This window comes from Colobus angolensis, unplaced genomic scaffold (genome assembly GCF_000951035.1).
Source record: "Colobus angolensis palliatus isolate OR3802 unplaced genomic scaffold, Cang.pa_1.0 Scaffold6, whole genome shotgun sequence".
In the NCBI taxonomy this organism is placed as follows: Eukaryota; Metazoa; Chordata; class Mammalia; order Primates; family Cercopithecidae; genus Colobus; species Colobus angolensis.
In genome coordinates this window covers 2,687,325-2,699,731 of record NW_012119598.1, presented here as the reverse complement: position 1 = coordinate 2,699,731, position 12,407 = coordinate 2,687,325, and the positions used below count along the sequence as shown (strand labels likewise).

Below are 12,407 nucleotides of genomic sequence, written 5' to 3'. Positions count from 1 at the left end.
ATTTACATTTTTTGTACATGTCTTATATATGCACATTTCTTTACAATTTTACATGCATGTGCATATGTGTGTGCAAATGCATTTGAATTTTATAAGAATCTTGAAGTAGTTAATATTATCAGCATCCCCTGTTGACTCATAAGGAGACTGAACATTTGAGAGATTTGCAGTATCTTGGTTTGTAGGACTTTGCCTGGTGCTTTTTAGATTCTGTGTTCACTGTGAGAGTTTCTCAAAATATGTACAAAATACTGAAATATGTCCTAAGTATGCGGATTTATTTCTATAAGGATACTGAACAGCAATCGTGATGGTCCAGCTTGGTGAGTATGTAGATATGCATGCAAGCACCTCAGTCTCAGTTCACACATTCCCACTGCTATAGCAGGACCAAGGGCAAACAGTGTCCAGATGTGAGTCCTTAACCACAGCCGTAAATATCTCTCAAAGATGAGGAACATTCTCATGATGTTGACACTGCAATTTTTTGACAATTTCCCAACACTCTTAAGAAACATTCCCCAATCTCACACGAAAAGTGGGAGTTTTAATTTTCTTGTTCAACTTCTAAAGAGAAATTGGGGAAGATAAAACTGGACACCAGGGAGACCACAACTTCATGCTGTGTGGGACCTCCCATCTACCTGCAGTAGCCACCATGTCCTGGGTCCTGCTGCCTGTACTCTGGCTCACTGTTCAAACTCAAGGTAAGTACCATTACACCAGCATTTTACATAAAAGTCAAATTATTTGATGAATGTTTAAAGTGCTTTTTCTTAAAAAAAAATGGCATCTGTTTTTATGGTCAAAAGATCACTATTTGCATTTTGGTATATTTTCTACCTCTCTCTCTGCAAAAGCAAACTATATATACATATATGTGTGTATCTTTTTGAGTGAAGATATTTTAAACCACTATATGAAAGATGCATTGTAAAATTTGTGCCATTTCCTCAAATTGTTATATATTTTAACCAATAAATTTTATGTCTGCACAGTATTTTCCAAAATAGAGGAACAAAAAGCTACATATTGTTCCATTCATTATGTCTTTTCTCTAGTAAATAAAGTTTTATTAACATCTTCATGAATCACGGCTGTTTAAAAATCTGCACTTTGGGATGTTTCCTTGAGAAAAATTCTTAAAAGCAGAATGACAGGGTCAGAATGACTAGTTTTGGAAAGGAAATCCTTTTTGTCTTTGAGATTGATTATTGATAGATGAACCAATTTGATGACACTCTATACACACCCTACAAGTAATTTTCAAGTCACTGGTTATTGTACTAGTGATCAAATAATAAGCATGTTAAAAGTCAAGCTGTAAACCTGCACATTTCTATGTTAAACATTTGTGCTAAACCCCATATTGAAACAGGTGAAGTACATAGCTGAGGAGTTATCCAAACTCCCCACAAAATTCTCACTTGCCTAAAGGTTGCTGTGCAAAACCTGCACACATATGGCTGGCTCTAGCTTTCATATTCTTTTACATTTCCTCATTGTCCATCACCAATACTATACCCCAAAAAAGGATAAAATAGAGTATTATACTAATAATTATGCGATATATACACATAGCTTACTGATTCAATCCATATAAACATAAAAGTACAGGCTTATAGTCAATAGTTTGTGATTTGCATAATGATTTAGTAAGGATGTCTGTGGAATTGTATTTCTTATTTAATAACCCTACTAGATCTATTATTTTCTTTTCTAAAACATACCATCCCAATGACAACACAGAACTAACTTCCTGGCCAAAAATCAAATCCATGTATTTAAGACAACTTCCTAATCATAGCTTTGCTAGGATGAATAACAGGAAAAGTTTAAAATAGAATGAGGGCTAAATCGTATATAATTCCATTATTAAGCCAAAATCAGATATAATTGCATTATTAAACAAAAGTGAACATTAATTGACCAACTGAACAACTATACCTGTGCTGTCTGATGAGAATTGTACCTAAAGTCACACAACATATAATGAAATAGAATTTGATTGAAATAAAAAAACCATCTACACATCTTTTTCCCCCATTCCTCAGAGGCCTCAAAACACTCACTGATACATTTCTAGAAAAGTGAAACTTGTTTTTATTACTATTGTTCTCTCAAAATTCTGCTGAAAAAGTCACTGAAACACTTCTGAATGTGATGATAGTCTACGATACCCATAGTGCCCAAGTAGCCCTACATTTTAAAATATTCCTCCCTATTACTTTAGGTAACCCAATAGTTAACAATGAAAGCGATTATTTTAGAAGATATTCATTAGGTTGCAGTTAACTAGATAATTTTATACCTCGTAATGTTCTTATGTTTACTCATACACAATCGTATCTGGTAAATTATTCTTCTTTCAAGCTCACAACTTTCTGGAACTTCCATAAAATCTTACCATCATTAGGAATAGTGCATGAAACAATCATGTTCAAACAAACTTGTAGTCATTGAACTGCTAAGCAAAATGAACTTTAGCATTACATTTGTTTTGCTTTATGTGTATAAAAACCATGCCAGAAGTTTCTGGGGAAAATGGGAGGGATTGTAAGAAGGTTTTACTTTGGGTTCCACCATATTCACCAATCTACTGCTTCTTGTCCCTCTATGATCATCCTTACCTTCTGCTCCTCTCTCTGACCTATCTGTGCTAGCTTAACACCTCTATTTGTCTTCTAGATCTTATCCCTTCTCATACAAGGACATTGACCTAAAATTTTCCTTCCTTCCTACTATATCTATTCCATGTTTTCTATGGAATCATTCCCGTCAGCATATAAATTCTCCCAACTTAAAATGAATATCCCTTTTCTTTCTCTTCTGCCAATTAACGTCCTAAATTTTCTCTCTCCTGCCGAGTCTGTCCCACAGACCCTGGCTGATGGATGAAATGAGTACTCAGACACAGGTATGCAATGTAAGAGCAGCTAGCTAGAGCTGCCTGGCCCTAGTGGCCAGAGAGCAGCTGTTACGTTTTGCCAGGCCAATTGATTCTGGTTGGCTTGTTGTTCTCACAACTCATCATATTCTGTCTGCCAGAGCGGGTATTGACTGGTCTCTAAAGTTGTTTTAGCTAGCACTGACCGGTCCCATGGGGTCATATGGAAGTCTGCTATGGCCTCAATGAATCCTTTCATAAATGGGCTAGTGGCTCTGTTCTCTAATGCTTTTTCTTATTTCTTTAGAAGTGTTAGAAAGCAGTGGGTTCATGTACCTGTTTGCCTTGTTGATCTTGCATCACCGGGCAGGTCAAGAGTTCCCCTTCTAATTCCACTTGCCTAAGACAGGGTGCCATAACGGTAGTGTATTTTTTCCAATTTATTGGGGGAGGGGGCTCAGGGAAAATATTTGTTTCCTCTGTGGTAGCTTTACCCAGTAATGGTGGGGCTGAGGGAGGAGGAGGAGGCGGTAAGGTAGATAATGGTTCTTCCTTCCTTCCCTTTTAAGGCTTTTCTGTGTAGAGTGGGGACAAAGCAGCCCTGACTAAGGCCCATAACGTTAAAGATGTTACTGGGACCTGTTGCCCTTGTGCATGACGTTAAAATTTCTCCCCACTTGTTCCCAGAGCTCTAGGTTTGGCATGCCTTCTTCTGGGAACCATGGGTTATAGAAAGCAACAGTTTGCATTAGGTCCCTTAAGTGTGCCTCCGAGACACAGGCTCCGCTAGCTTTAAGCAGCTGTTTCAATACTTTTATATACTGTTGCTGTTGAGCTGATAACTTTGTCCCATGATGACACCCTAGCTTGAAAATCCCCTCAAACTTTGAAATCCCCACCAGTCACCAATTACTTACTTTGCAGTCTTCACTTTCATTCTCGAGGGTTTCACCACCATCCATTGCAGCATTCCTCATGTGGGGCACCACCTGCCGGGTCTGTCCCGCAGATGCTGGCAGATGGATGAAATGACTGCCTGGCTCTGGTGGTCAGAGAGCAGCCCTGAGAAGCTGGAGCTGCTTGCTTTTATTCAGCACAAGCTCAATGCCGAAAACCTGGAGCAAAAACAACCTGTAGGTACTTAACATTTATTGTTCCCCTTTCAGGGAACTTCAGGTGCACAGATGATCAAAGGTCAGTTCCAGGTCAACATAAGTAGATGAACCTGTTTAAGAGAAATCCCCCTATACTCCCTTGTACCTGCTCCTTGCCCTCTGCCTCAGGGTTATAGAACAGCTGCCTTCAGTTATTCTTCCCCGGGCTCTTCAGAATCTTCTGAACTTTCAGAAGGTTTGCATCCTTTCCCTGTAGTTTTTCCCACCACTCTGACCGATCCCCCACATTCACTTTTGCATAACAAATCTTCAAAGGTGCTGTGTATACACTTTTTCTCTAGTTAGTCTCACCCTGTTCTCTTCTATCCTACTTCTACTGAGTTTTCATCTCCGGCACTCCACCAAGACTGCTCTTACGGCTTCAAGGATGTTTAATCCAGTGGTCATTTTGGGGGCATCATATTCTCATGTTTTTCAACTTTCTTTCTCCGCCTTCCTCTCTCTTTCCTTTTCCATGGCCTGAAACACACCATTTCGTTTGGTGAACTCCTGCCTCACACTGGCCTCCTTTGCTGGTTCCTCCTCTTCTCAATTTCCTAATGTTGGAATAGCCCAGGGCTCAGTGCTTGATACTCTTTTCTTTTGTAGCAGTGTTCAGTCATTTGGTGATTTATCTAACCTTTAGCTTTAAGTACCATCCACAAGAGGACAACTCCCAACTTTTTGCTTCCACACTAAAATGTACACTTTATTTCCAACAAATCCACTTAGATGCTGTTCATGGTGGGCAGGTCTATGCAAACCACCCCAAAGCCCAAGGAAGTTGAGAGGTCAAAGAAAGAGGCTAAAAGATCCAGTTTTTTAGAAAACAAGTCTTAATAGGGGCTTACAAAGAGAAGTCGTGTATGTGTCCTGAGTGGTGATGAGACAACACAGATAGTGGATCCCTATTCCATTACTCTCCAGATCCAGGGCTTTTATACTATAGGGGAGGGGTGGTTCAGAAGGGATGTACAGGACAATTGAGGTATCATAGCATCACAGCTGTTTGACCTAAGGGCAAGATTTATGAAAGTACCTGCTCTTACACAAGGAACAATGGATACACTGGAAATCTTAGAGGGCTCCCAGAACAGGGATTAATCAGAAGCCAGCTTGCCAGATTAGCATCCAAGATGGAGTTGCTTTGGCCTCTACAGATGCCTGGTAGACATCTCAAAACAACATACCCAGAACCTTTCCCACATATCTATTCTTCCTTCACCTTTTCCCAAGTCTGTCAATGGCAATTCTGTTTGCTCAAGGCAAAAATATCGAGTCATCCTTGATTCCTCTCTTTCTCTCATGTTCTATATCCAATCCTTCACCAATTCTATTGATTTCACTTTCAAAATATATCTAGTATCTGACCACACCTCACTGCTTCTACTGATACCACTTTCATCTAAGTCACCACCACCTCTCTCTTAGATTATTGCAGTATCCTCCTAAATGATCTCTCTGATTCTACACTTGCCTCTTTGCAGGATATTCTCGACAGATCAGACAAGGCAATCTTATTAAACAAAAGTCAGATTATGCTACTTCTCTGCTCTGAACTCTCCCGTGGCCCCCATTTCACACAGAGTAAAAGCTAATTTAGTAAGAGTCTATCAGGTCTTGCACAATCTATTCATTTCCATAACCAACCTACTTGTATATTCTATTATTCACTCTTCTCATTCCATTCCAGCCAGATCCCTGTGGTTTCTTAAATGAACTCTCTGTCCAGGATCTCACATTAAAACCTTATTACTAGCTCTTTCCTCTATCCGGAACTCTTTGTTCCCAAAGAATGATATTGTTCAGTCCCACATCTTCCTAAAGTCTTGGCTTAAAAGTGATCATCTCGATGTGACTATCATTACTTCCCTATTTAAAATTGCAACACTCACCTCTAATCCAGCATTCACAATCTCCTTTACTCTGATATATTTCACCACTACAGCATTTATCATCTTCCAACCTGTAAATAATTTAATTATTCATAATGTATGCCTCATATGTATAAATATATGTAATATAATAAATTTTATAAGGGCATGGATCACTATCTATTCTATTATTTCATTTAATCTGACAGCCTCAAACTGTACTTGGCCTAAAGTCAGCATTCAATACATATTTGTCAAATGAATACTTGAGTTTTAATATAAAAGAAATATCAGAGAAGATAAGTTGCTTACTGTCTAGAAAAGAATGTAATACTTTTACATTAGTTTTTCTTCTATGTAAAAAAATCAAATGTAGTAATTTGACACATCATAGTTAAAATAAGAGTATAATATTGACCCAATGTCTCCATTTTTAAAATGTTTTTGAGTATTAAGAGGTTGAAATTTCACTCAACCTTGTTTTACTATCATTTTGATATTCATTAAAAATATACTGTTGGGATGGGCACAATGGCTCACGCCTGTAATCCCACCACTTTAGGAGGCCGAGGCAATGGATCACGAGGTCAGGAGTTCGAGACCAGCCTAACCAACATGGTGAAACCCCGTCTCTACTAAAAATACAACAATTAGCCGGGTGTGGTGGTATGCAGCTGTAATTGCAGCTACTCAGGAGGTTGAGGCAGGAGAATTGCTTGAACCCAGGAGGCAGAGGTTGCAGTGAGCCGAGATCGGGCCACTGCACTCCAGCCTGGGCGACAGAGCGAGACTCTGTCTCAAAACAAACAAACAAAACAAAACAACAACAACACTGATTTGGGGTTTTTTTTGTTGTTGTTTTGATTTTTTACTTTATATATCTTGCAAAGGTTTTTGGCTAAATCACATTGTAATCTACTCTTATAAAGTTTCTCCAAAGACATAAAATAAGGTAGATAGAACAAGAAGTGAGGAAGGAAAACAGAGATTTTGAGGGCTCTTCCAAAATTGCATGATTAGTGCTAGCGTTGAGACTAGACATTATTAAAATTCATTCTCATTCCAAGCGCATGGCTTTTTCCACTAATGGACTCATATTCTCTTTTAATAAAAGATCATTTACTCATACACTTCTAGATTTCCTGTTTTAGTATGTGATGAATCCTGCTCAGGATAGCATTACAACAGAACTTTGGGAGCTGACTAGGAGGGAATTCTTGCTTTGTGATTTCCTTTCATTTTCTGTATCAGCCAGGTATAAAATCTCCTGTTTTCCCTAAGATCACTCTGTCATACTGAGTTGAAAACTGTCTCTAAGCACAGATATGTATGTATGAAAATGTGATCATTCAGAAATAAGACTGACCTTATATGAATGATTGAGTAATTAAAAGAAAAAATAGAAAAAGTATTCCGCCATCTTCCTAATAGGATACTAAATAATTTTATATATTTTATCTTATTCAAGTTTTACACTAACCTATACCTTAGATAATAAACTGGTACAAAGCTGAAGTGACTGCTACGAGGTTATTTAGCTAGGGCATAAGACCACGTCTTTTGGCTCCAAGATAATTTATTTTCTATTATTTGTAAACAACGAAAATCTGTCTATGTAATGTAATTTCAAGTACATCAAGAAGAACATTGTGTCCATAAACAGTATTTCGCCTTCCTCTCTGAGGCTTTAAAACTCTTCAAAGAGAGGCAAACAAAATCTTCATTTCTTTGAAATCTAAAGTCTTGAGGGAAAATGCTGAGAGAAAAAGCCTCATGGCTTATTGTCACACTGAGGAATAAAATTACTGCTAGTAGAGTCTTTCCTAAAAGTAAAGTATTATATATAAAGGAAAAATTTTATTTTTAGAGTGTATAGTCAGGAGTTGTGCTTCAGAGGGAAAAGAGTATAAAAAAGAAAAAAAAAAGTCTTAGAGAGCATTGAGAGAAAATTTCACGATTTTTAAGAAGACTCTAAAGCAAGAAGGAAATAGATTACGACAGGCAGAATTCTAGGCTCACACAACCCCTGTTCTTAATCCATAACCTGTCCTTTCTGGGCATGGTGGTCCAGTGTTTGCATGCACTGAGAGATCATCTGAAGAACTGTTTTGTAATCTTCATGTCTTTTCAGAATCAGGGGAGGGAGAGAAAAAAAAAAAAAAATCCTTGTCATCAAAGCTGAAGCAGAAGAATCAATTTGTTATTCATAATGTTTGCTCTCTACATAGGAATGTAGTCTTCACTGCCCTTTTAGCAACCCAACAAATGAAAACAAAACACAACACGACTAAAACCGAAACCTTTAAATCTTTTATGTGAATGTTATTTCTCTTTCTCTAGCAATAGCCATAAAGCAAACACCTGAATCAACGCTCCATGAAATAGTTTATCCTAAAAAACTTCACATTTTACACAAAAGAGAGATCGAGAACAACCAGACAGAAAAGCATGGCAAAGAGGTAAGCAAGGTGAATGACTGTGGTAGACGTTACAATCATCCAGAGAAGCAATAAAAAGCCTTTTCACTAACAGCAGTGATGTTACAGTTACCATCTAATAGTTTCATATTGAAGCCCATGTATACAACTCCCCTTTGTTCAGGAGACAGCTCACAATTTCTCAGAATGCCGCTATAGTTAAGCAGCAGAGTCAACAACGTCACTTGATAAGAAAGGATTAGCTGCTTAGACATTTCTCTCAGTTTGAGAGTGAGGAGAGAAGCCCAGGAAGTTCAGCCATCTTTAACTGAGATTTTGTTCCTGGCCAGCCTCACCACCACGCTTTTCTCTAGTGAATTGTCTTTTTCCTCAGCCATTTTGTCAATGGTGAAGAATTAAATTTTGTATCAGTAGTTAACACAATATTTCTACTATTGATTAAAGATATCAATTATTTGACTATTACATTGTTGCAAGTATTTCCCTCACTTTGTAATTGTTACCTAATTCTTACTGGGTTGTGAGTTTTTTTTTTTTTTTTTTAAGTGTATTTAGTTTGGTTTTAAAGAAAAAATACACACCTTGTTTTGATTCCCTGGCTGGGGGATCCTGAGACAGTATACTGTACATTAGGACAAATGAGAAGTCCCTATCTCATGTATTAAAGCTAGTTTAATCTGTAAGTGTTATTATCACATAATTCTACTTTTTGAAAGTCCATTTTAGTGCATAATGTGTTTTGTCTTACATATTTTGAAAACACCAGAGAACTGATTTTATCTATGTGCATTTGTAATTGTTCTTCTAACACATATTACATATATCATTATAATTATTTTAGTTATGTTCAGAAATATAAATTGTTTGATGTAATTAAATGTTTTCAGGAAAGGTATGAACCCAAAGTTCAATATCAGATGATCTTAAATGGAGAAGAAATCATTCTCTCGCTACAAAAATCCAAGTAAGTTGTACCTTCCGAAAGTCTAATCACTGGATTAGGTTATGAAATTGTGGAGCAATCTTTTTCAGGCTCCATTTAGTGTGGTTTGTCATAGAAGACATGAGGCATTTTGAGCTTTACATGATATTAGTTTGTGCTAAAAAGGCTGATTTCCTAGGAAATTACATATGAAGTGTAAAACAAAAGGAATGGCATATGTAAATGACTTTCTTTCTTGACCTTCCGGGAACTTACTGAACATCTTTTTCTACTCGGATTAACTCAATACTTTGATGACGCTTTCCATTCTTTTATGAGAATGTTTGTCCAAGGCTGATTCAAGATTCATGGCCTAGAGATAGATTCCAGGGGATGGGGTTCCTCCTAGTTTTATAGCAGTTAATAAACTTCTCCCTGAATGCAATGGGCCTATAAGTATATTTGTGACTCAGCACCCTTCAAAGGTTCTGTAGAGGTTGTGTCCTTGGTGCAGGACATCTCAAAATGACTAATTTGAAGACAGGGAATCTACAGATGAGAAGGAGATGAGGGGACTTCCTCCCTCAGATTTAATAGGAAGAACCAACTCTCTGATTTGCTTCAGTAGCAGAGCTCCAATGTCGGAAGAGGATAGTAGGTCAGAACCTTAGCTATTTCTCATTGTAGACACTATCACTGTTTTAGTGCTGAAGTTCAGGAAGTTCTGCCTTTCTTACCACCCAGAGTGGTTCATGCAGCTCTCTGCTCTCTACAGGCATCTCCTGGGGCCAGACTATACTGAAACACTGTACTCACCCAGAGGAGAGGAAATCACCACGAAGCCTGAAAACATGGTAGGGTCTGAATACTTTGTGGGACTCTTTTGAGTTTTAGATGTTATTAGTTTGTGCTAATGTTAACTAAGATCCCCAAAGGACTCAATTATTTTATAAAATTCGTAGGTCCAAGAACAACTTCAAAAAACAATCAAAGGACTTGAAAGCAAGGTGCTCATCTGTGACCAATGAGACAACAGTTTGGAAAATCACATTCAGCTTTTAAAACATAGGAGCAGCAGAAGGCTTCCAAGTGTCACATTTTTGGAAGCAACCAAAAGTCCACTTGTCCCTAGACCATTTTATCCATAGGTTAGAAAAATTCTTCTCTAATGGGTACTTAAAACCTCATGTCACTATGTACTATTTTCTGGTGATATACGCATTTATCCTGAGGTCAGCAATGAAATATCAATTATTTAATTAATATTTTTATATCTGATTAAATCATTATCCTGTAGATAATGCCAGGGCCAAATGTCAGACATTAAGAATCATGGCATATAGTATCAGGAAGAGAATACAGCAAATCTCAGTCAAGAGGTGTTCACGTTCCCAAGCCAGGAGAGTTTCTCAGAGCCATCCTACAAGGTACCCTAAACGTGTATTTCTCTATTTAAAAAAAAAAAAAAGGCTTCTGCCACAAAATGGTTCTTTGTTCCCCATGCTCATCAAAACTTATTTCATGAACGTCTGAATTTTTGCTAACACTCTCTTCAGCGGACAGTGTCTGATAAATTAATTCATGCTTAATTGTAAATAGCTGATGATACATTAATAAGGAATATTCTCAAGTCTTCTATGAGAAAATGTTTATGTTGACAAGATCTCTTCCAAACAGGGAGAAAAGATCACAGATGGAATTTCAGACCCTGAGGCAGGTCAATTTATTTCGCACTGGAATTTTTTCCTTGCCTTTTGTCATCACTCCACTTAAGTGGCCCCTTAACTTTGCTGATGCAGGCCAGCAGTCATGTCTGAATCTCTAGCTGTAGACAAGTAATTTTGGGTCTTTGAGGCTGATAAAGGGATTCCACTAATAGATCAATTAAAACAGTGATTAAATCAGTTAGTCTGAGGAGCTCAGGAGTGACAGTGTGAAGTATTGAGGATTCCCCAGTCTAGAAAAATAGACGTCTCATTTTACTTATTTGTAATGCACAGTGCCTTTGGGACTTAGGACAGGGAAGCCAAATTCTTGAGCACTGACCCCCAAACCTGAGGACCCACTGGGAGTCCTGTAAATCCCTAGAGTATTGGCCACTTCTCAGAGAAAACAACCACTTTCACTACAAGCCCACCTAAGTTCAACTTCCCTGGACTCTTCCTTAGTGTAAATTAATGTCAGAAAAACAGCTCAGCCACCAAATGTACAGAGCTTCCGGTGAAGCAATTCTGAAAACCTCGGAGGTTCTTGCTGTTTGTGTTTCTGAGAATTGCTCTGGCCACAGTCACTACTTGAAGAATTTTTACATATTCAAGACAGTAGCTTTCCTCACAACTGTGATACATGTATTCTCATAGTTCATACATTTTACACACACACACACACACACACACATTTCTGAAGCATAATTTCTTTTTTCCACTCCAGGAACACTGTTACTATAAAGGAAACATCCTAAACGAAAAGAATTCTGTTGCCAGCATTAGTACTTGCGACGGGTTGAGGTAAGAACTACTATCAAAATCATTCAAGATCAAGATGCTTTTTGTTACACAGAATTAAGTGCTACTAGATATTGTCTTCTTACTATTTTGGTAAATTTTTCATTGCCGAAATGTTTAATATATGTGGTTAAGGTGAAGAACAAAGTATTACCCTGACAATCATTTCATAATCTGCTGCTCTAGGAGAAGTCAGGCCTAGAATGGTAAAACAAGAATGCTATACTGTGGACCTTGCTGTGGACCTTGATGATGTCTGGATCCACTTCCGTGTTTGTCCACCCGACTCTCTGAAACAGTTACTTCTTGTTTTCTAAAACATTCTTCCCTGCAATTGTCACAGTTGAACTTAATTGTAGAAGTATATGTGTTTCTTTTTACATAGATAATTCTTGCCAATGAGAGAAAGTTTGGAAAGTAAGAAAAAGCACAAATAAGAAAATAACAGGCCAAGCGTAGTGGCTCACACCTGTAATCCCAGCACTTTGGGAGGCCGAGGTGGCCGGATCATGAGGTCAGGAGATCGAGACCATCCTGGCTAACATGGGGAAACCCCGTCTCTACTAAAAAAAATACAAAAAACTAGCCAGGCGAGGTGGCGGGCGCCTGTAGTCCCAGCTACTCTGGA

The 12,407-nt window shown here is 38.0% G+C and overlaps 1 protein-coding gene across 2 annotated transcripts in view; it reads left to right on the top strand.

The window, feature by feature from the left end:
* The first annotated feature begins 409 nt into the window (after window positions 1-409).
* Window positions 410-12,407, top strand: part of ADAMDEC1 (ADAM-like, decysin 1) — a 21,316-nt gene continuing 9,318 nt past the window's right edge. Inside the window, exons 1-5 of one of the 2 annotated variants that reach the window (XM_011962605.1) lie at window positions 410-707; window positions 8,256-8,374; window positions 9,241-9,317; window positions 10,051-10,129; window positions 11,706-11,782. In XM_011962605.1, the coding sequence (XP_011817995.1) occupies window positions 620-707; window positions 8,256-8,374; window positions 9,241-9,317; window positions 10,051-10,129; window positions 11,706-11,782 (440 nt within the window). In that variant the 5' untranslated portion in view covers window positions 410-619. The remainder of the gene's footprint in view (window positions 708-8,255; window positions 8,375-9,240; window positions 9,318-10,050; window positions 10,130-11,705; window positions 11,783-12,407) is intronic. The other variant, XM_011962606.1, reaches the window with a different exon arrangement.